Source organism: Aulonocara stuartgranti (genome assembly GCF_965226115.1).
Source record: "Aulonocara stuartgranti genome assembly, chromosome: 20".
NCBI lineage: Eukaryota > Metazoa > Chordata > Actinopteri > Cichliformes > Cichlidae > Aulonocara > Aulonocara stuartgranti.
The window spans coordinates 23224770-23248881 of record NC_138956.1 but is presented as its reverse complement, the minus strand read 5'-3'; the positions used below and the strand labels follow the sequence as shown (position 1 = coordinate 23248881).

The 24112-nt window shown below is 41.3% G+C and overlaps 1 protein-coding gene across 1 annotated transcript; it reads left to right on the top strand.

Annotated features, from left to right (window-relative positions):
• The first annotated feature begins 543 nt into the window (after positions 1 to 543).
• rbm38 (RNA binding motif protein 38) lies at positions 544 to 22834 on the top strand. Its single transcript, XM_082519748.1, has 4 exons — positions 544 to 1607; positions 3062 to 3185; positions 6415 to 6469; positions 21315 to 22834. The coding sequence occupies exons 1-4, from the start codon at positions 1386 to 1388 to the stop codon at positions 21664 to 21666; spliced, it is 753 nt and encodes a 250-aa protein (XP_082375874.1). The 5' UTR covers positions 544 to 1385; the 3' UTR covers positions 21667 to 22834.
• The last annotated feature ends 1278 nt before the right edge of the window (positions 22835 to 24112 follow it).

Genomic DNA, 24112 nt, shown 5'->3' with positions numbered 1-24112 from the left:
ATGCAAAGCATTTTTTAACGTTTCCCTTCAGTTTTAAGGTAACGTAACAATCAATCAGAGCTACGAGGGATTTTATTTATCCCTCGTAGCTCTGAATCATCACACAATCACGCCATCTGTAACCAATAGCCATTTACAATATGTAAGTTTTGTTTTTATTAGATTATTCTCCCACTTCTTATCGATCTATGAACAAAGGAAAAAATCATTCTAACTCCTTAAAAACTCCATAGAATATTTACAGTTTTTACAGCGAGGTCCTTTTTGCCTTTCTGCAAAATATACTACTTCTGATGATTCAGACCTCAGAGGGTTAAATAAATACGCAGTGTTTCAGTTGGAGAAATGGGTGATCAGCAGGTTGGAGATGTGAAGGTCTCCTCTACTCTTTATGAAACTTCGTCCACCGGTTAATGATTTCCAGGGGATGACTTCCAGCGCATGCATGTTAATGAAGTTACTCAGAATGGGGAACTATTGGGTGCAGTGAATTGCTTCACAGCGCCGCCAGCACTTCTGTGGAGTGTTAGTTTGGTTCAAACAGTCAGGACAGTTAGAGCTTTTGTAGTGGGTGAGGAACTTGGCATATTTTAGCTTAATCGAGAACAAATTTCCTTAATAGTATTTTATCTCTTGTAAATTATACAGTAGCACCATTTTTGGCTGCTTCACTCGCGGAGGCTGGTTTTGTTAAAACCTTAATTGCGAACTTTAGTTCAAAATAATTCTTCCTTAAAGCCATGCTGTGGGAATCTTGCCATACGAAAAAGTCCAAAGTTTTTTACAAACTGCCGGTTTTATGTGTATTTTTGGTTAATTGTCATTCTCATCACTGTTTTCCTCGCACCAACTTTCTCCGAAGCTTCAAGTCAAACGCATTCTCAGGCGCGCACACGATCCGGTTTTTCCTGGAGACATTTGGTCCCCAAATTATCCGGCTGTTCCGTTTCATCATTTCACTGACCAAGTTGGGGGTTTCCTCTGTGTGTGTGTGTGTGTGTGTGTGTGTGTGTGTGTGTGTGTGTGTGTGTGTGTGTGTGGCGGCAGGGGGTAGGGTGGAGCAGGAGGAGGGATGCGCGGATAGGAAAAGACGCACCGCTCGTCTATTGGACCAGAAACAGAGTGGGCGCATGTAACCGCCTGTCCAAGCCTGGAGACTTTGCCTTTTTTTTCCAGGGACGGGAGACAAGAGGGTCCAAGACAAGTACACATCTAAAAGCGGTATATGTGAGGCAACCGGGGGCTGCGAGTCAAGCCATGGACGCGCTGTTGGCGTTATTATAGGCTGTCGGTGACCACAGAGCGTAAAGTTTCCGCTACTGTCGTGTTGTGTTTTTTGTTTTTTCCTTTGTGTTGCGTTTTTTTTTTCTTTATCTTCAAGCCGCATGAGTTCACCGCTGTTTTTAGGTCAGCTGGTCGGGGTTCCGTTAGAGATAATGCACCCCACCATGGAAAAAGACACAACTTACACCAAGATTTTCGTCGGCGGGCTTCCTTATCACACCAACGACGCTTCACTTCGGAAATATTTCGAGACTTTCGGGGACATCGACGAGGCAGTGGTGATCACGGACAAACAGACGGGAAAATCCAGAGGATACGGCTTTGTGAGTCAATCTAAGTTCATCTGCCTTTTCTCTGCTAGAATCAGAGAGCAACTCAACGCATGTAGAGTGAATAAACAAAGCAAAAAAGAGCGTTTAATTAAGGTTTTATCAGCAACTTCCAATCTAATTAAACGGAGGGCGCTTAAAGCACAGTAGCCCACGTCTGTTGTAGCTGCTAATCAGTTTAAAGTGACTTTATCTTAATAGTTAATTACATTATTCTTATGTTTTTCATCGGAACCTTTTTTTAATGTGTGTGTCTCGGGCTTGCACGCTGCAGACACTGCCACTTTGTTCAAGCAGGAGCCATGTGCAGCGTGTCTGGTGGTGACAGTCACATGCCAGAAGCATGAGAAGCAGGTTATAACTTATAAGTGTGTCATCAATTATCTCCACTCTCCCCAAGTACAAATGGAAGCTCGAACAGACACAAAACAAGGACACACACACCCACACAGATACACTTGAGTTGGTAATAAGCTGCTGCAGCTGTGGGCAGATGTCTGTGTCGTCTGTGTGTTTGTGTTTGTGTGTGAGAGTGTGTGTGTGTGTGTGTAGGGTGGGGAGACGGGGGTCCCTGGACTCGGAGGTGTGACATGTCAGTTGGCTCTGCAAGATAAGGCTGCAGCAGTTTCATGTTGACTTCCTCCCTCACAGCCCTTCCCCCCTCTGCCAGGTTGGGTTTTGGTTGTTTGTCTGAGTGACTTTGAGTTAATGTGTATTGAACTTCAGATTATCTCTACCTACTGCGCAGCCAATGAGCTGATCAGCTGAAGCAGCCATGTGTTGAGCTCCCCCCCTCCCTTTTTTGAGAGTTGGGTAGCAGCGTGCTCATTTCATACTTGACGTCTCTTTAGAGGTCTTAATTCTTGAACCACAGCGATCTAAAAACTATTCACTGCTTTATGTTTGCATAAAAGTCCAGAGTCTGATGCTGTAAAATGAAAGCAAGCATAGCTGTTTTACTTTCACTGTTCCACTTACTGGCAGTGGAGCCTGCAGCTGTGGTTCTGCATTGTGGTGTAACTGCACTCTGTGTGTGTGTGTTAACCTGTATCACCCCTTCCCAGTTTCTTTCTGCCCACTCCTCAACTCAGTCCCTCAAGGTAGATTCTAGCATTTCATCCTTGGCAGGCCAGGGTGAAGGAAAAAAAGTCTGCCTCCTACACTTCAACCCACACCAACACAGCTGAAGCTCCACTGGCAGCTTTAAAACACACTCATTTCTCCTTTCATGTAGTGGAGTCAGTGTCCTGTCCTGCAAAAAAAGGAAGAAAAAAAAGATTAAGGAGACGAGGACAGAAGCATCCTCAGGGTCACCCCTCTGTGTTGCTTCATCCGAGTGCTCATGCTGGCATCCAGACTGTAGAGAAGCTTTCATGCGTTGCAGTTTTGTCGGTTTAAGAGATTACATGAGTGGTCTTAATGTGCAATGCTGTGACGCTGTCTTACAGGTGACCATGGTGGACAGGGGGGCAGCAGAGCGTGCGTGCAAAGACGCAAACCCCATCATCGACGGCAGGAAGGCCAATGTGAACCTGGCGTACCTGGGGGCGAAACCTCGCAGCTCACAGTCAAGTAAGCATCGTTAATCTGCGTCTATTTTCTTTCTTCAAAAACTCATCAAACAAGAGGTAGCACCGAGCTTCTTTTTAATCAAATGCTATTTGAAGGTTTGAAAAGGTGAGCTTTAAGTGAGTGGTTTTGGTGGTTTGGTGAGTATTTAGAGCAGTGGTTCCCACAACTGGTGCATGCAACCACCGGCAGGGGAAGGACAACCAATAAAAAACGTGAAGTGAAACTCATTTGAATAAGTGTGTTTTTTAACATTTTTTAAAAAACAAAAAACTAATTTGCTGATGCCAGTGTGAAATTCTAATTCGATACTTTTTTATTGGTAAAGATTGATAAAAATTGTGGAGGTTAGACGTGACTTTCTTGACGTTTCAAGTTGGGAATGGCACAAAAAGTTTAAAAAAATGCTTATTTAGAGCAGGGGTCCTGCAACCACGAGAAACAAAAATCTTAGTTGATTTAAATTTGGCTCTTATCGTGCACCTCTGGATGACTTTGAGTGCTGCTGCTTAAAAAAGTAGAAAATATTGCTTTGTGGAAGTGCAGTTTGGACCACTTGTATTTGCGCATCTGAGATTCACTACTGGCTTAAAAACTTCTTGAATGTTTTTAAGGATTTATGGCACCAAATAAGGTATATGAGGTTTCCACAGTGCACTATCACTAGGCTTATTTAAAAAATATAATTTAGTAATTTGAGGACAGTATGGTCGCGTGTAGGTGAAGACCATCACCTCATAGCAACCAGCCTGCTGAGGCCTGCATGATCTCTCTGTTCTCCAGCATCCTCCCACAGTACAAAGATATGCATGTTGGGTTAATTGGTGATTCACCGTAGGCGTGAATGGTTGTCTGTCACCCTGTGGTGGCTCTGTGACAGACTGGCGACCTGTCTCGGATGTACCCTCTCCTACAGCCTTTGACCTTGAATTGGATAAGTGGAAAAAAGGGATATAATGTAGCAAATTGACAGGCAGTGGCTTCTAAAGACTTCAACGTGGAAGAGATAACATGTTTGAGATTTACAGTATAGTAAGCCACAACAAATACTTAGTTTTCTAGATTATATGGGGGTGGGGGCAGAATTAGTCAGTGACAGTAGCACAGGGGAACCTTTCTGAAGCCCATGTAAGTGGCTGACGGTGTTTCATATGCAGTCTCTGCTCTTTTTTGTTTTTTTCCCAGAGACAAACGTTCCCCCATATCCATTCTGTTACTTTCAGGAATCTTTCTCTAGGAATTTGCCAACATTCGTAAGTCCTTATACCAACGCTGTGGTTATTAATTCTCATACTGAGATGATGATTGTTATTCTCTCAGTGAATAAAAACTTTCAAAAATTGGAGAAAAAAGTAGCCAGAAATCTACAGGAGGCGTCTACAATGCTGAACAGGCCAATCACAGTAGCTGCGGGCTGATTCAACACGACATGTAGTTATGTTACTCGGGAGGTGCGCGTCAGGCTACGTTGGAGGTTTTGGTTACGTCGTAGGTTACGACTTAGATTTCCCGCTGAAGCATAAATTGGGCATCACTTCAAGAGCAGACACTGTTTATCAGTCGAAGCCTTGAGTGCCAGCTGAAGACAAGCAGCTGGCACTCAATGCTTGGGTACCAGGTGCCAGCTGAATAAATTCATTCACAAGCCACCGTTCTGTGGATGTTGACGAACACGGACGTTACTGAAAGAATAATGTGAATATGATAGATCATGAAGGTGAATATCGCAGCCTGTGATAGTCTGCACGGAAGGCTTGGAATAACACTTATTTGCATGAAGACCCTGGTTATGATCACATGTCCAGGGTACGTGTTGGCAGATTGGGAAACTGCATGTTATAAACATGTTATTCAGGTTTTACCTCATTCTGTCACAGCTTGTAGTTAGCAACTACATTAAAATAAAAAAACATAATAGGGAAGTATAAAGGAAGCAGAATATTGTAAGCCTTAAAGTGTACTGTTACTTTTAGTTTCCTTTACTGAGAAACTGAATCCAGCACACTGTTTGTCGTGTGAAATGTAAAAAAGCTGCAGGTAGACAATCAAAAATCTGGATACTGTTGAAATATGAAGTCTTCTTGTGTCCCATGTAAACAGCACATTCTGAATAGGATCAGACTGATTTACAGTAAGTGTGCTTCTAACCAGCTAAAGGCCTTCTACGTTGTTGAATGAACAAAGGCAGCAAATGCTCTCAAGCAGGCTTCAAATCTCTACATATTTACATTTTACTGAAAGGGATGTTGACCCAGAGCTTTGTGGAGGACAAGAGAAATCACAAAAAATATAAATATATGCTTAAATGTGACATTAGTTGGATAAATCATGGACGACCACTGGCATGCTCGTCGCCCCAGCCAGCTGCTTATTCCCACCATACATTCGCTCCTTGTGTGCTTGAGTTTACGCACAAGCTTTTGCGCTGCTGGGCTTTTTCAGAGATAACCACCACCGCACATGTTTTGTGCTTCCCCTTCAACATCTGGGTGCACACCAGACCTTGACAGCAGCTCTCCCTCACTACTCCGTTTAAAGCGTGCTGGCTGAAATGCCATAGAGTGTAGGTGTGATTGACAAACAGCGGTGCCAACAACAACTGACTGTGTGTCCTTATTTCTGGGCGAGGGCTGCGACGCAACTCCCCAAGCATGCAGCTGATGGGAGATGGCAGCGCTTGGTATTTTGTTATTGTGTGCGAGAGTAGCGAGAGAATAGGAGAGCGGGGAGAAGGCGAAAAAGAGCAAGAAGGGGACGGGACTGTTAAGAGCAACAAATAACAGTGTGCCTGTCTCCTCTTTGTCCTGGCGAAGGAGGAGGGCTGATGAAGTCATGTCAGTACAGTAAAAACGAGGAATGGGAAGGAATAAATAGCTGCAGGAATGTAAAGATGAAGTCAGAGGAGGTGCAGAGAGGAGGAGGAGGAGGATACATTTCTCCTTTCTTACTCAGTCTCAGCTGATTCCCGATGAAGTCTGGAGGCAGGGAGGTCACAGATGTTTGTGAGCAATAGAGTGCATCATTATTTGTATGAGTGTGTATGCTGGGGGAATAACAGTCGGTCTGTGATACTTTCGTATACATGCTAACCTCTGAGAGAGAAAAAAACAGACAGAGAGGGAGAGAGCAGCTCTGTCCTTGTCTGCCCGTCTCTTCTGTTGTTTGTATAGCCAGTAGCTAAAATATCCCGCCTTACCGCTGCCTCCCTCTTTGTCTTTGTCTCTGTCTGCAGGTCTTTCTGTTGGAGTTCAGCAAGTCCATCCTACGTGGGCTCAGAGGCAGTATGGGTAAGACGGGGAAGAATCAATACCACTGTTTCCAACACTCTCTCTCTCACTCTCTCTTACCTGCCTCCTCCTCCTCAACACAATACATTTCACTCCTCCGCCCTTGACATTTGTGAGCACTCGCTCCTTTTCTGCACTTGGGTCTCGGTAGTCGCTGGCACTCTGCAGCGCCTCCAGAATGTATTCGACCCTGTGCCCGTTTCTATATCGGTGCACTGGCTTTTGATGTCTTCTGTTGTCTCTCTCTCTCTTTCTGGTCCATTAAACCCATGAGAAGCTCAATTCCGAATTTCACTCATGCATGAGTTGGGCTTCACTGAGGCAACAAGCTTTTTAGTCAAACTTCCCCCATCCCTTCTTTTTCTCCCACTTCCACACACACACACACACACACACGCTTCCTCACATTTGTGCACACAGAGGTCTCATTGCATCACCGTAGTGCCACTCATGAGTCACTGTGTAGTTGTGTAATAGAAAGTGGTGTTTTTAACACCCTTTAAAAACCCTGAACATGATCCCAACTGGCTGCAAGATAGAGACTGTGGCAGGAAACCGGAAAAACAAGAGTCTATAAACATGCAGGTGCTAACATGTTTACTGTGCTCACTGCAGTTAGCTGTGTATATGGATACCCATAACAATCAATAAAAGTTTAATCTTGGTTGTTATGCTGACCCTCGATGTAGGAGAAAGGCAAGTGTCTGTCATCACTACATATAGCAACACCAGTGCCTTCTAGTTAATGGAGGCAGAGATATTTTATGTGTTGTTATGTTATTTGGTGTCTATTTAATACAGCAAGCTTGTAGGCAGCAGCATTTATTACTGCAAACAACATGAAGGGCAGTTTGCATCCCTTTTTTCCACCGTGATTCTGACGCTGATGACAGACTGCCTTTATTTGAAGTGTGAATTTATTGCCACAAGGTGACAAGACAGCAGCATTATAGCGCAATAGTAGTGACACAATAAAATATCCAGTGACACAGCGTGAGTCAAATGTAAGCACAAATGTAGCCTAGGCAGTGTTTTCCCTGAAGTTTTAAGTGTAACACAACTGCTCAACACTATTTGGTCTTCCTGTCATATGGAGTGAAGCTAGCAAGCGCTCCAGCGATGCTCGGTTGAGTTGTTTACTTTTGGCTTGCACAACACAAACCGCTAACATGTCCTCATAACCCTAGCCCTTCATAATCTGGTTTTATTTAATGGTTTATGTTTGCCTCAAATGTTGAAACAAGTTTGCTGTTTCCACTTCCACCTTCCACTTCCAAAAATTTAGGTAGCTCCCTTTTTAAGCACTCCTGCTCTCCCTCTCAGACATGTCTGGGCTTTGCTTTTGTGCGTGTTAGGGATGTTTAATCTATGGCATTGCTATACCATTGGTATCATGAGATGACACTTTTTATGCTGAAACATTGTGCTGGAATTATTGTGGATGGTACGCTGTGGCACAACCCTAGATAACATGCAACAGTTAGCGCAACTACCATAATCAAACGCTGCAAACATTATTACAGAACTTTCCATGTTTGACAAGATTACTCTCTCAAAATTCACACATCTTGCAAATAATGATTAAATGATGCCACTGCAATTGTGTCCATTTAGGTATTTGCCTACTGAAAGAGTTTTTAACCAACACAAACATGCTACCCCAGGACAGGAATAGGAGAAGCGTTAAAAAGATGGGGAAAATACAGTATGATAAGTACAGCCAGCAGCTGCACTAAACACTTTTAAGTATTTTTAACACTCGGTTTCACTTTAATTTCCCTTTAAGTAGTTTATAATCTGTGTGGATGTTTGCACACTGATGCTTCAGCCCTGCACCTGATCAGAGGTGTTGTTTCTTATGAAATATTGTACACTTTCACTAAGTCAGGAAAAAGGCCTGTTTTGCAACTGGTTTCCAACGTCACGGTGTATGTCAATATCTCATGTATCAGAGTACAAAGGATTTAATGCCAAATTACTAAAGAGATGAATGGCAACAGATGTATCGTGCTGGTGAGCTGGTGCTGGTTTCTTGGAAAGAATCAAACCTTTCTGGGTTTGTGTAATTCACGGGTGACAGACGTTCTCATTCAGTGTCCCAGAGTTTCAGTGTGAACAAGAAAGGAAATCTTAATGACTCAGTTCCTGAGTAAAACAAGGGGGGTGACTCATATCATAGACTGCTGCAGACAGTAGAGAGACGGTGCAGGTTGAACCCAGCTGATGTGTTGTTGTTGATGACTGGATGGATGACTCTTCTTCTTCTTCTGTCAACACCTACTTAGTCTTGACTCAGATGTTTGGTGTATCGCCGGTGAGGAGGTGATCTTAGGAGAAGATGTTACCAACTGTCACAGTTGTTGATTTTGTTTTGTGTGTCTGGCGCTGCTATTGACTTTTTGAGCTTCATTTCAAAATCAAATAGCTGCTATTTTGGTCTTTGGCTGTCACAAATCTGAAGTTTTAGCGATGGGATCTTCTATATTTTAGAGGTATTTTAAGGAATTTACAGGATGTAGCGTTTTGGAAATGATCTCTTCGCTCTGATTTTCTGAAGGCTGACAAGTTCCGATCCTGCGGCTACAGAAAAGTCCATTAAAAACCTCAACTGTTCTGAGTGCTATTAATATTGCAGTCCTCAATTTCTGAATGAGTGATGAGGGAATTGAGGCTGACCCAGATGAGTCTATGAATGAGTGATGAGGGGTTGATAGAAAGTCTCCCAGAGTGCGAGAGGAGATTTGACGCAGAGGGAGTCTTTTGTTAATCTCTGCTTGCAGGAAGAGTCACAGTTTGACACCTCAGACTGAAGAAAAACAGCTGAAAACATCACCTGGCACAGCCCAAAGTCAAACACAAACCACAGGTGGCACTTTGTTTGTTAGGGTTAAAACACCTCCAAATTCAGGCAGTGTGTAATGCGTGTGTGTTTTGCAGGTGGCGGTTTAATTTGCTGAGAAACTATTGGGACATCTGTGAAGAAAATAAATGAGACATATGAGGTGAAGCAAGAACACTTTCTGTTTTCTGTCAGTATGAACTGAAACATTGGATTAAAAAGCACATTTGTTTGGTCTGTTAACAAAATCCACCAACAGGTAATTTTAAACCTAATTATCGAATTATACTTTTTATTTCACACTGTGGTGTAAAATACTAAAACACAGTCAAGGTAAAGTCATCTTACATATCAGGACATAAAACATCATCTGGCCCTTGGCATCTCTTAAAATTAGGTAAGTGCAGCCTGTGAAGAACAACAACATGTCATACTAGATTGTGTCATTATTTATTCAACACAAACTAAACCAAAAATGCAGAAGCAGTGTGTGAAAAACAAACAAAGCACTCCATGATTAAATAGATAGAGCCACCTTTATCAGCATAACTGTCTGTTGCATCACTTTATGGAGATTTGCAGACTTTGACTGGGCTATTCTAGAGTTTTTGGTGTGTTTGGGATCATTTTCCTGTCGCCATCACACAGACCAATGTTTAGGTGTTGAACAGATCCCCTCACGTTTGACTCTAGAATACCATACAAGAGTTCATGGTCAACTGAAAGGTGGCTGAAATGTTCACAAGTCCTGTGGCTGCATAACAAGCCAAGATCCCCCCCGGTCTCTAAATGTGACAGTGTGCATCATGGCATCTTTGGTCTCGTCTGTTCAAAGGACATTGTTCCTATTGTGTTGTTTTCCGATTCAACTTTGAAAACCTAAGCTGTGTTGCCAGATTCTATATAGAGAAAATGGACTTTCGCCAGGCATGACTGAGGCATGTAGAGTCTGAGATGTAAATCTTAGTTTTTTTGCAGTTTCTCTGAGCATTTCACAGTTGGATTTGTTGTTACGTTCACTCCTGGGAAGATTATTGGCACATTATGTTAACACACATCTGAATGCTCCAGACCAGCAAATTGCCTAAACCTTTGCTTTAATAGAGATGGCGAATTTGCTGGAATGTCCAGACCCTGGAAAACTGGCAGCAGCCTTGAATGTTTGCCACTTGTGAATAATCTTTTCCACTGTAGAATGATGGACTTTTAGAGGGCAGCAACAACTGCTTCTTTAAGATCACTGATGATGCCTTTACTCCTTGGCATTGTGTTAACGCACATCTGAACACTCCAGACTGTCAAATTGTTAAGCCGCTCTTACGTCCGTCTTGTAATTGCTATGAAACCAGTAAGGGTGTACTTAGTTTTTCACATTATGTCATATAATAGCAGTTTAATATTTAATATTTTACAGTTAATCTTAGATTGTATTTACTAATTTTAAGACCTGCTATGAGCCGCTTATATTTTATAGTTTTTTTCTATTTAAAGCATTAGATTTGAATGAGGGTATACTCAAACCGACGACCGGATGATACTCCAGCTTACCAAACATCAGATCAATGAAAACTACTGAGTGGGCTTTTATTTTGAAGAGTTGCTATTAAAAAAAAAAAGCAAATTGTCACAATTGAGAACTGAAACTAGCAAATGCTGGGCTGTTTTTGTGTCATAGCTGACAAAGATGACTAATTTCTGACTAATATTGTTGGTTTGGTTTAAGATATCTCAGCCTGTTCTGCTTTGATTTCAACCACGCAGGTTTTTTTAATCTCATGTGTGCAACAACTGTGTGCATGTCAGTGCTGAAAAAAAGTGAAACAAATACATTCGTTTTGAGCATTCCCCTCTGTTTTTTCCTCTCCAACACTGTAAACAAAGTTGAGTTTCATTGTTCGAGGGTGTGTTTAGGGAAAAATCTGTTGCAAAAGAAGAAGCAATACCAGTGTCTGCCACAGCGTTAACCTCAGGAGGTCTCAGTGCACCACAGCTGCAGGTTACTGCCTTTTTCTCAACAGGAAACTGTCTATTTTTGAATTACTGCTATTACCGCTAACGTCGATTTTTATCTCTTTGGTGCAGATAAGAAATCAAATCTGCTGTTTGAGGAGGGCGTTCTGATGAATGTAGGATACCACTGCTACTGTTCTGAATCCACCACAGTGAAACAAGCAGACAGAAGGAGACTTGAGCTAATATTGACTCTTTAAACAAATGTGAGAGAAGTTGTTTAATCTGGAGAGCAGTTTTGACAGAAATTACATGTTTAAACTGGGGATAAATAAACCTTGCAGCCTGAGTAATGTCTAGATTTTTCAGTTTCTTACGTGCAAAGGGCACATCTGTCCCAGCTCAGATCTCTGTGCTCCGAGGCTCGATGTGTCTGTGACATTATCAGTATGACTGCAGTCAGTTTCAAACATTCCTTGGCTGCATGAAGGACTTTTATTTTAGGCTCAACTAAAAGAAATAGTCCAAAGTTTAAACAGGGTCATGCTGTTGAGAAAGAACAGTAGCTTTTCCAGTCTTTAATCACAAGATAGTTGGGCATTCACCGTTTTTCACTTTAACTGAGGGTGTCTTTTCTCTCTGATTATAAATCTAGGACTTGTTTTCCCTAACTAATGATCTTCATATTTAAATTTATTGAACTGATTGGGATCTTTTTTGTGTGTGTAAGATGTTGCCGTTGTCACAGTTTCTTTTTTATTCTGCATTTTTGCATTTGTGTATGCAAATATACACTTTGTTAGTTCCACCCATTCAACTAGTTGATAATCAGCCAATCATATGGCAGCGAATCGGTGCATTGAGGCAAGTAGACATGGACAAGACAAGCTGCTTGAAGTTCAAACATCGGATCAAAATGAGAAAAAAACAAAGGTTATTTAAGTGACTTTGAACGTGGCATATTGGTTGGTGTCAGACAGGCTGCTCTGAGTATTTCAGAAACTGCTGATCTGCTGGGATTTTACCACACAAACATCTCCAGGGTTTACAGAGAATGGTCCAAAAAAAGAGAAAATATATCCAGTGAGCACCAGTTCTCTGGGTGAAAATGTCGTGTTGATGAAAGAGGTCAGAGGAGAATGGCCAGACACCTTCAAGCTGATGGGAAGGCAGGAGAGAATCTTTAAATGCATATCACCAAGTCAGCTAGCTCATCAGCTAAGAACTGGAAACTGAGACCACAATTCACCAAAATTGGACAATAGAAGATTTTCAAATGTTTTGCGCTCATGCTTGTGCAACAGACAAATCTGCTCCAACTTTGATTGTAATTGTGATAAAATGTAGTTTATAATTTATTTTTGAATGCACTTTCATTAGAATTTGAAAAAAATGGTGAATTATTGTGATTTATTAAAACAAATAACCAGTGAGTCAAGGAGGCTTCAGTGATAAGAAATTATGCATATTCCTTTAGCAGAAAGGTTATTCTTATCATTTTAAGTGGTAAGTGGGGGTTTGTCAACAAAGTCCACCTATAAGCACTTTTAAATGTCACTAATTAAAAATTCCGTAAAAGCAAAAACAAGGATCTATGTGCCAGAATGACAGCTCCCTTCCAGTGATAAAAACCTACCAGGTGTGTTTCAAATCAGACTATTTCTTGGCTCAGAGCAGTAACTTAAACAAGTTCTAGCATGATAATTACGAGCTTTAGAGGAGCTAGTGGGTGAATTTTAAAGTTAATCAGCGGCTGGCCGTCATTTCATATTTAAGGGACAGATATGAAATTCTTCTCATCTAACTCAGTGCGAGAAAAGCAAACAAACATGTTTTTTCCAAACTACTAGACATAAGATTCGTCTAAATATATCCCCATGCCTTTTGCTGCCCCCTGTTCCCACTTCACCATCATCACTGTGGGGCTCCCAGTGGGCTTTCTTCCTTTGTCTGCTCACACAAACTCACATAGTAAACAGCAAATATCAAAAATAAACTCAAACAAAGCGCAACTCGCTGTCTGCTGCTTTGGCATATTTGCTTTAAGTTTTTAGAGGACAGAGGACAGACTGATGCCAAATGTGGCTTTGAGGTACAGCTGAGTTAGGGTGGAGGGCTGTGGGGGAGCATGTTCTCATATGAGGGAGGAGGGCAGGCGTCTGTCGCCCATAGCCGCCTGCTGTCTGCCTTCAGCACCCAGAAGCTGCAGCAACATCGATGCGGTTGCTTGGCAGAAGTGAGATTCTTTTTTTTCTGCTCTTTAATTTCTTTTAAGTGAAAATAAAGGAGGGTGAGGGAGATGGATGTGCGGTGAGTCTATTTAAGGTGGAGGCGTGGGGGAAGGGAGGGGGGACTTCCTGTTGAAGCAGTGGAACAGAGCAGTAGAGGATGGGAGGAGGGGGTGATAGACTTAAAGCACACCTGTGGGTGGATGAAGTTGTGGCTGGGTTCAGTGAAGCTTCAGGGTCGTGTGATGTGTGTTTATTATAAAACGCTCCTCAATGAAACATCAGGAAATCAGTGAACGGCCTCAGCGGGCGCCAACGTGTCGACTTGTTTAATATGTTCACATCCGTAACTCCGTATCTCTCCCTGTCTGATTTTCTTTTCCCATTCTTCCTCTTGTCTTCTTCCCCCTTTAAATAATCCTTCTTTCTCTTTCCTCTCAGTCTGCAGTCATCACTCTTTCTCTGAAGGGGGGTTTAGGTAGACGGCGAACCCTCAGGTGGATATTTTTCTTACCCAGGGACCCAATTAGGAGCGACACCTCTGTTGGATGAAAAGCCTCATTTAACAAAAAATGTAAAGAGATGGTGTTGCAAGCTTTTCAGAGCACACAGAGCACAGTTGTCTGTTAAAAGATGACACATTTTGATCTCTGATTGCATCTTTTTCCACTTCTTCCACATCGGGTTATGTTTTTTTTTTCTTCTGATGTGCATTTAAGTACTAAAGTCATCTTCCCATCCTCTGTCTCCCACTGATGCCTTGATGCTGACAAATAAAGTGCATAAAATATAGATCGAGGCCAGTTTTTAATGAGCAGTGACTTCGCATTTCAGGCTAAATCAACACTTCTGTGTTCCTGCAGGCGCCTCACAGCAAAAACCTGCCAACCTGCCAGAAATGTGACAAGAGAAAGGCATGTCTTGTGTTTGCATCATGTAAAGTAATCCTATGACTGCTCAGAGCTACAGCTGCCACCGTCAGACAATTAACTGATTAGCCATCCACTGATATTGATTCATTGTAAATTACTTCCACTTAGTTGTGAGGATTTGCTGCTTCTCTGTGGTTTACATAGGGGTAAACTGAACATGCAAACAATTTAAAACAAACCACTGTGAAGACTTTAATGGGGATTGTACTCACCCAGAAGGTTATTCTAGGAAATTGATGAAAATAACTATTGGTTTAAGTCTTAATCAGAGCAGAAAAAGCAGAAAAATAGCAAACGTTGTTCTCAGTGAAGTTCCCAATTATGGTTGTGAAGCTCCAGCTGCTATAAACAACTATTTAAAATATTCAAAATACGCTCACTTCATTAGGTATACCCATTTAACTGCTCATTAATGCAAATATCTAATCAGCCAATCATGTGCTCAGTGCATTTAGCCATGCGGCTATGAAGAGACGACATGCTCAAGTTCAATCTGAGCATCAGAATGACAAAGGTTGTTGGCGACAGACAGGATGGTCTGAGTATTTCACAAACTGCTGGTCTGCGGGTATTTTCCTACACAAACATCTTTAGGTTTTTCTGAAAAAGAGAAAATATCCAGTGAGCGGCAGTTCTCCAGCTAAAAAATCCCTTGTTGATGCTAGATGTCAGAGGAAAATGGCCACATCTCTGGACAGTAACTCAAATAAACAAGCACTGTAACCAAAGTGTGCAGAAGACCATCTCTTGAGTGAACTGCACATGAAGCTACAGAAGACCATATCATGTGCCGCTCCTGTCAGCTAGAATGGAAAAAATGCTTCCTCGTCTGATGAATCTCAGTTTCTGCTGTCACATTCAGAAGGTAGAGTCATGGATCCATGCTGCCTTGTATCAACGGTTCAGGCTGCTGCTGCTGGGGATTTTTTCTCGGCACACATCGGCCACATAGGTTAAAAGCTTTACTTCCACGGCCTACCTGAATATGATTGTCAACAGTTGCTTAAGTGTGTCTCCACAGTTCATTTTAGCTCTGTGTCAACATTAGAGAGCAACCACAAATGGTCTGTACTCTCTCATTTATCAACATGATGAATGTCAATCACTTTATGTGCACACATCTGCAGACACTGGCCTGAGGAAGCAAGATTAGGGACTACACATAACTTAACAGCGAGCAGTTTCATTCATAACAGGTTTTCTCAGTATTACACTGAGAACCAGCTACATGTATCAACACAGAGTAATCTATAAAGGAAAAGTTATAAACATGTATTTTGAGTTAAATATCTTCGATATCTTCTTTATAACCCTTACAAATGGGTACATTCACATTAAAATTCTGAACAATTCATTGGATGTGTGTTTGAAGTAAAATTTTTACATCATTTTGACAGTTCTGAACATTTTCTTTTCTTTATGGATGAATTTGGGCTTACTTTGAAAGAAGCCATGGCTTGAAGGCAAAAAAAAACTGATGTAACATCCTTTGAAATCTTGAAATCAAAAGCAAACGGGGACCTGAAAGCTCCTTATTTACTTGATGATTATATTTGATGTCATTAGGAAGCTGACAAATAACTTCAAATGAAAGCTTTAAACCTGGAAAAAGTTAAAGCCGTTAAAGTATATAAATGCAGGTCCGGAACAGGATATTTTGAATGTTTTTTTATTCGTGCAACAAGTGAACGTCAGATGGAAGTGAGATGGCGTTCATTAGACTGACATGTGCAGGATTAAAACTCAGGCGTGAGATGGGTTGAAGTCAGGAGACGTTTCCTTTTTTTGACATTTTCTTCTCCGTGTCAGCCTTATTTGAATGAATCAGATTTAAATGTCTTGCTTGCTGACATGTGAGCTGAGTGTCCGGCGCTGATGTTGGCCTTTCTATCACTCACCCCCCCTCGAGCTGCGTGTGTGTTTATCGACAGAGGACAGAGGGTCATGCGTGTGTCTCTCCATGAGTGTGTGTTTGTGTCTTTGACTGACTCACTCTCCTCACTTCTCTCATCTGTACTATTATAAGCGAGGCTGTCCTAAGGCATGAGGGATATGATGGCTGATCCTTCACCTCTCAGCATCGCTCGTTCCTCGTCTAAGGAGTCCCGACCTTGAACCTCAGCAACAACAAAAAAAACCCTCAAAAAACAAATAAACCCCTTTATGGATGTTTGGGTTTTTATTCTCTTTGGTCAGTGCATCCTCTCTCTTTCATGGCGCTGCCTGGTTTTGAGAAAGGACAGCGAGGGGGAGTGCAGACGTGGAAGATGGCTGTGAGGGAGCGAACCCAGAGAGGGGAGGGAGAGCAGAGTCGGTGGAGGTTATTCTGCTCTCATGGGTCTGTTAGTGAGTGCACACCCATGCAGCTGCGCCAATTAGTCCTGCCATGCTTGAACCCCCCCCCCCTCCCCCCACAACACACACACTCTTCTAAGCTGCTTAACTAACTACACACAACCTGTTAAGTGTGTGCATATATTACGTTTCCTGCGTGTTCACTTCTTCGGGATGTGGCGTATTCGACTGTGTGATTCAATGTGCGCGCTGTAATTTAGAGTTTGCGTGCCTGTCTACGTCCCCTTTGAGTTTGTGCGTGTTTGTGCGCATGTATAAATGTGTGTTTGACAGTGATGCGATGATGCCAGGCACGGGGAGAAGAGAGGCGAGGCACAGCTCCCACTCGTACGATGCCACTGTCACATTGGATCAGTCAGGCCGGTGCATGCAGGCAGCGGCACACAGCCGTGGGAATGACACTGCACTTCTGCTCCGGGGGGATACGAAATGGGATAGAGAGGGGTCGAGGAGGCAGGATGCTGCTAGCTTCAGCTTTGTTTTGACTTTATATGTTGTTGAAACCGTGCAGATGATGATCTTCGTCGTGCCAGCCAGAACTTCAGCAATTTTGTTGGCCCTTCCTTCCTTCCTTTTTTTTAAAAAATTGAGTAAAGTTTGTAAAAAGTTACCAAATCAGAATTTTGTAAGACTCAAATCAAACTTTAATGATATTTAATAAATTATAAACTCATTTTTTTCTTTTTAATTTAGTAATGAGTTTTTAATATTATAGAAGAAAAGGAATGGTTTTCAGGGGTTTTAAAGAAGCAACAGAGTAGAGGAGTCACATATTTGCAATTTATAAATACACCTGATAAGAAAATATCCCACATTTTTGTGGTTAATGTTTTAACACTGCCTGTGTATGCATGACACCAGGAAGCAGGAATAAAAGCCAAAAGACCAACTTCAAAAACAGGCAGTGGCCTTAAACTTAAAGGCTGCCAGTGAGGACAAACAGCGAAGGCAAGGTCCAAAAACTGGCAAAAGGTCATCTGTGGGAAAGTACCAATGAACACAAGAAAAGAAAAAAACAACCCAAAACCCCACAGGAAATCTGAAAAGCCACAGGTGGAACACAGGAAGGATATACACTGAAGAGGGTGGCTGGTTAATTTGAAATACCCGTGAAAGACAGTGCAGATGAGACTAATAATAAGGGAGGGAAGGATGGAAAACTAACAAATCCAAAACCATGAAAATGGTCATGGACAGTCTCGTAGTCTCAAGAAGCAACTGAATTACAGACCTCAGAATCAGTTTCACTTATACTGCCTTTAGTGGTATTTTAGTGGTATTTTATTTACCCATCGTTTTTCTTTTGGTCCTTTTGTCCAGTTCAGCCGCACAACTAGTTAAATAAAAAACAAAAACAACTTTCAGAAATCATGAATCAGCAGTAGTTGAAAAAAAAATATCAAATTTTCTTTCTATTGCCTACACCAGCCAATCAGACTAAGCCTGCAGCTATCTAGCATTAGAGCTCTGGTGATGAGGGGGAAACAGGTTTGTGGATTTTGTTTAGCGTGACCAATCAGAGGGCACGATAAGTTAAAATAAGTTCAAAAGAAGAGTTCAATTTGATTAATGCTTAAAATGAATATATGGATGCTGTATTTATACTGGCAGCTATCCTGCACATACTGGCGTGTGTCTGTGTGTTGTGTATACAGCACAGTGGCTGTGTGCAGACTCAGTGTTTGTTGTGTAATCACACCTGATCCCTGCTCGCTCTCTCTGTTTAGGGGTAAGCAGGAGCAGCGGCAGACCGCCTCTCACTGCTCCGATCACCTGCTCAGACGCAGTGACAAGGTTACTGTCAGGTTAATGACTCTGACTGCAGGCTGTAGTGTTAAACACTGTCATGTTCTGTTGTTTTTACTTAAGCAGCGTAGCATAACCTAGTTCCTTTGATATGATCGCTGTTGCTTTTGCCAGATGTAACTGAGGATGTTCAGGTTAAGTGGGCAGCCTCAGGCAAGGACATGATTGAATACAAGAGGACAGTGGAGCGCTTTTTTCTCTCATTATTGTTGTGGCTCCAAGTGCAGACAATCTCATACCATGCATCTATTGTGGCAGCTTGTGTGTGTGTGTGTGTGTGTGTGTGTGTGTGTGTGTGTGTGTGTGTGTGTGTGTGTGCACAGGTGTCAAATCCAGAAATCATATTTTGGAAGCAAAACAGATTTTTTGAAACATAAGCCAATCCCGATAAGAATAGTTTATTGCAATTTAGTGTTTCTTACCTAAATGTTTCATTAGGATCAAAGCGTCTTTTTTTTTTTTTTAAACCTTTTTCAGGCAGTGTGCTAATTAAACCTAAACACAAGGGAGGCGATCTATTTTAAGGGAGCAGAACTGATAATTGCTTTTTAAGGAGGAGGAGAACCTTTTGTAGGACTCAGTATTTGGGGTATAGAGAAAATGAGCATTTGCTAAAGAAACTGTGAACGTAGAGCATCTCGTATTACCATCGCTTTAAAAATCAGACCTCTCAGTGATATACAGAGTGGCAGCTCTGCACACATATTTCCCTGATGTTGCCATTGGATATTCAGACAGAAATGGATGTTGTCAGGCCTGTGTGTGTGATTTTTACGACAATCTTTTAAGTCTCAAGAGGAATTTCAGCTTCATCTTTTGTCTTTGCTAACCACTCTGCCCATACAAAACATGTACTGACCTACATTATTTTTATTGTTTTTCTCTATATCTTAATGGTTTTTTTGGTTATTTGTATGTTTGTTTGTTTGTTGCATGAAAAAAGGTTTTAAAATTGGCAGAAAAGACCCAGAAACTATAACGTTATAGGCTAATTTGAGACATCTGCACTAACATCAAGTGCAACTTGTAGGATATACATTTAAAAAGATATAATAAATAAGACTTAACGCCAAGCAAAGCTACATGTCAGACCACACACTGACTTGCATACAAATTACATAAGTTAGCATGTGTTTGTAGTACGTGATGCTAATGTATTTACAGTAGCAATGAAAAACATGCTGGATTATTTAATTTTTAGCATTAGCAAGGTTTAGCATTTTAGCATGCTAACATGCTAATATCAACTGATTTACAGTAGAAGCCGAAATAATTATAATTTCCAACGCAGAAACTGAGGACAATAGTTCTTAAAATGTCATTTAAGTTTCTTTTCTAGCACCTACTGTGGCGTACAGAGGAAACCAGGCTGAGATATGAGCTTTCACTGGGCCATTGATTCTTTTCTTTTTCAGCCATGCTGTTGTAGATTTGCCAGTGTTTGGGATCATTGTCCTGTTGTATGACCCAATTTGGACCAAGCTTTAGCTTTCAGGCAGATGATCCTACATTTGAGTCTAGAATACTTCGGTATACAGAAGAGATCGTGTTCGACTCAATGACAACGTGGTGTACAGGTGCTGTGAGTGCAAACAACCCAAACCATCACCCCCACCACCACCGTGGTGTGCTTGACAGTTGAAATGAGGTGTTGATATGAACACAGGGCGGTGCTGATATGCTGTGTTTGGTTTGCTTCAAATATGGTGGTGTGCATTGTGGCCAAACATCTTCACTTTGGTCTTGTCTTTCCAAAACTCTTCTGCTTTGTTCAGAAGCAACTTTGCTGCCGTGTACTTTATGGGGAGAAGAGGCTTTCTCTTGGCAGAGTCAGTCAAACAAATAATACTTATTCAGTCTTTATCTGATTGTGCTATCATTAACTTTAACATTTAACATTTAACATGCTAACCGATGCCTGTAGAGCCTGACTGACTGCACTGTATCGTCAGACTTTGGAGTGAATTTGATGGGACATCCACTCCTGGGAAGATTGTGGCATTTGGTTGACATACAGCTGAATGCTGCAGACTAGCAAACTACCCAAAATTCTGCTTTTTAAGAGTTTCTCACATTTATTGATGATTGATTTATTGATCAAATGCACTTAATTACACGCACCTGGCACATACTCTCCCTCTTATCTACTATGAAAGCAGTAAAGCTGCAAAATTCCATAAAAACTTGCTTTTTCACATGACTCCCAAAGAGTTCCCCAAAACTCTTAAACCCCAAAAGATGCTGTTAAACAGGTATGAGTGATCTTAACAATAAACGATAATGAAACAATAAATAAAGACTCATCAGTTACATTTACAAATGATATGACAATTTTCAACAAAGTCCTACAGACCTATCCTTGTAACAGTTGTGCTTCAGTCAGTGTAATTTTTTTAATGATTTCAGTGATTGAGTTTAAAGAATTTACTGAAAGATCATGAGAAAATGTGTGTAACATATTATATGTTTATATATAAACACATTAAAAACGAGAAGTCCCACATTTATTTTATTATGTGTGCTTTAGTGTTAAGCATATTAAGTGTATATTTCTGTTTTTACTATAGAACAATATGGTAATTGATTTCTTGACTAAAAAATTAATATTTATATGATAAATAATTGAAATGGTAATAGAGTTGCAATAATTAGTAATTTAATTACCGTTTTGTAAAAACCAGATAATGAATTACTTAATATTTGCTAACCAAACATGTGTTTCTGTGTCCCTCCAGGCTCACTCAGCAGTACGTCTACCCCCAGACGTTCCTCCAGCCCAGCCTGCTGCTCCATTCTCACCTCAGCCCGACAGCAGCGGCTCTCACCTCCCCTTACCTAGACTACAGCCCCGCCTACACGCCCTATGCCTCCACAGGACTGGAGCAGTACCCCTACACCCCATCGCCGTCACCCTCCGCTGGCTACCTCAGCTACACCTTCTCCCCCAGTACGCCAGCGCCCACTATCACAGCATCACCAACCCCTCCGGCTGCCATCCATCCTCCCCTAGCTGCACTCACTGCTGTGTCTGCTGCACCGCAGGCCTTCCTCCACTACCCTCTGCACCAGCCAGACCGCATGCAGTGAGCAGCTCTGAGCATGGCTGCAGCTGCTGACTTGATGATTCGAAACAGCGTGACTGTTGACTCGTGACATCATCAGGATGAGACTAGAAGTGGAAGAGAGTGTGATATAATCAAAAGGGCTTCTCAAGAGCACTCTAGTTCCTGTTTTTTTATTATTATTGTTGTTGTAATAGTTAAAGAAAACGTTCTATTACTATTGTCATCAGCATACACTCTGAATGTTTTTCATCAGTGGCAGCACTCAGAGACTGGAATTAGACGACTGGTAATTTTCTGGATGTTTCTCTTGCTGCTGAGTTCGGAGGCAGTCTGACTTCGGGGTAAAGACAACGAGAAAATATGTTTGACATGATGCTGTGGCTGCAGTTTTTCCAAAGGTACTGAGCTGAATGCTGGGCTCTAGCCAAGCTGGGAGTCAGTTCCTCCTTCAGAAACACAGCTCCAATTACCTCCTCTTCAAGGTTAACTTTCTGTCTATGGCCTTAGAGATCTGTCTCTGTACTTAGTTCATTTTGTCATTTTTATTAGTCTCACATGTGAAACAAACAAAATGTTTATTGTGTTCCCCTTTGTTCGTTTTCTCCACTGCTGGCAATTTGTTATGTAGTAATTACCACAGAATATGCAATATTAATGACAGAGGTGGAACATTAATAAGGTAGACAACACTGGTGTAATATTTTTGTGTAATGCTACTGCTAGATTGTCACTCTGAGATCGACTTTCTTAACACTTCAAGCATATTAGCCATCACATGAAGTTCCTGTAGCTGCTTTGTAGGCTTTCTCAACTTTTGCAGCAAAAGCATCCTCGGAGTCGGTCTTTATTCAGTTACTTAGGTGTCAATACAGATCAGGTAAATGTATTTGGATGTGGATGTCCAAAAGTGTGTGTATGTCCATGTTTGGTCTCTGTGAGTGTCAGCGAGTGAGAGACATACGGTATAATGCAGTATATGCTGGTGTCAGGTCTGAGCTTCTTTTCTAGCCTCTTGTACTGATCAGAGTTGTTTCTTTGTTTTTGTTTTTTCCTCGAATGCAGAAATCAGAGAGATTCTTTAGTCGTGATACTGCAGTTTCCTGGTGCCGCCGCATCATCTTAGTAGTCTTAAAACAAGCCATACATCACATCTTAAACAAATATGCAAAAATAAAATGAATATTTCTAAATGAGATGTGCTATCTTTTTCTTAAGCAGGTCAAATCTGAGTACTTCTGGACAGTACATACACCAGCAGCATGGAAAATTTACATTTCATTATGTCATTGAGCTGCTTTACACTGGTGAACTGGAAACCCGCTGAAGGCAATAGATTTTACAAATATGTTAATTGCCTTTCTTACAATGAAAAATCATCAACCTTGACCAGCCAATCACAGCCAGTAGAGCCACTAAACAACACATTATGTCTTGCTTGTTTAGCTACATTTGGCCTCAAGAAAGCCTGCCTTTTTCTCCTTCTTTGGTTCTCAGTGTTAAACTAAGCATTTACTTTATATTTACTGCACAGCACTGATGTGTTTTGTTTAATGATCCAAAAGACCAGTGGTTCTCAAACTGTGGCACACAGAGCAGAAAATATGGAATAAAATGAATATAATGTGACTTCAGTCGAGAAAGCAAAGAGGAATTTCTGACTTTTACTTCACTAAACTTTAACTTGTATGATTTGCTGTATTGTTAATGATTGATACTATTAAGGTGGTCAAGGAGGTTGTGGATCTGGTATGTTTACTCTGAAAATAACCTTTTTAAAAAGCAATGTAAGAATTACAGTAAGAGAATTATATTTTACAAGAGGTGGGTCTTGACTTGAAGGTGATCAGGAGGTAAATCCAGGATCAAGGAATATTTGGTGGCATTCTTTGCCATTGCAAAAGAAAAATAATAAAATAATATTCTCAAAGAGACATATCAATGACATATCAGTGCCCTTTTTTGAAGACATTGACTTGACATTCTTAAGAAAATATCCATACTTAATTCTCCATCTATAAACAGTAAGCTAACTCAGCTCCATGGAGTACCCCACCTCTCACTCCATGACAGCGAGGACAACTCTAGAGGATGGATGGATTTATTTAGATTAAATGTTAAATTGGGGGATTTCCTTTTATCACTCCAGCAGCAGGATTTAGTATGTTGTGTGTGCAGCAGTTCTTCTTAAAGAAGGGACTGCTCACTGTAGTGATGCGGCTTAATAAAGTGTCAAATCTCTGAAAAAGGTTGAGTCTGTAAATACTGTAGTTTATCAGCTGTAATCTACAATAAAAGCTTTAACCATGTTTCTTATCAAACTCAAGCAATAGTCCTGATGTGGGGTTGATCCTGTCTTACCCAAAAGACACTCCCTTAATCTAAAGCAATATGTCACTCAAGCCACACCCACACAAAACGAGAGCCCACTCTGAATGTTTGTCGTTTATGATTTTGAGTCTATGAGTCTA

Coding starts and splice junctions, on each gene's coding strand:
- rbm38 (XM_082519748.1), top strand. CDS start 1,386: ATGAGTTCACCGCTGTTTTTAGGTCAGCTGGTCGGGGTTCCGTTAGAG. Junction 3,186..6,414: donor ACCTCGCAGCTCACAGTCAA/GTAAGCATCGTT, acceptor CTCTGTCTGCAG/GTCTTTCTGTTGGAGTTCAG. Junction 6,470..21,314: donor TGGGCTCAGAGGCAGTATGG/GTAAGACGGGGA, acceptor GTGTCCCTCCAG/GCTCACTCAGCAGTACGTCT.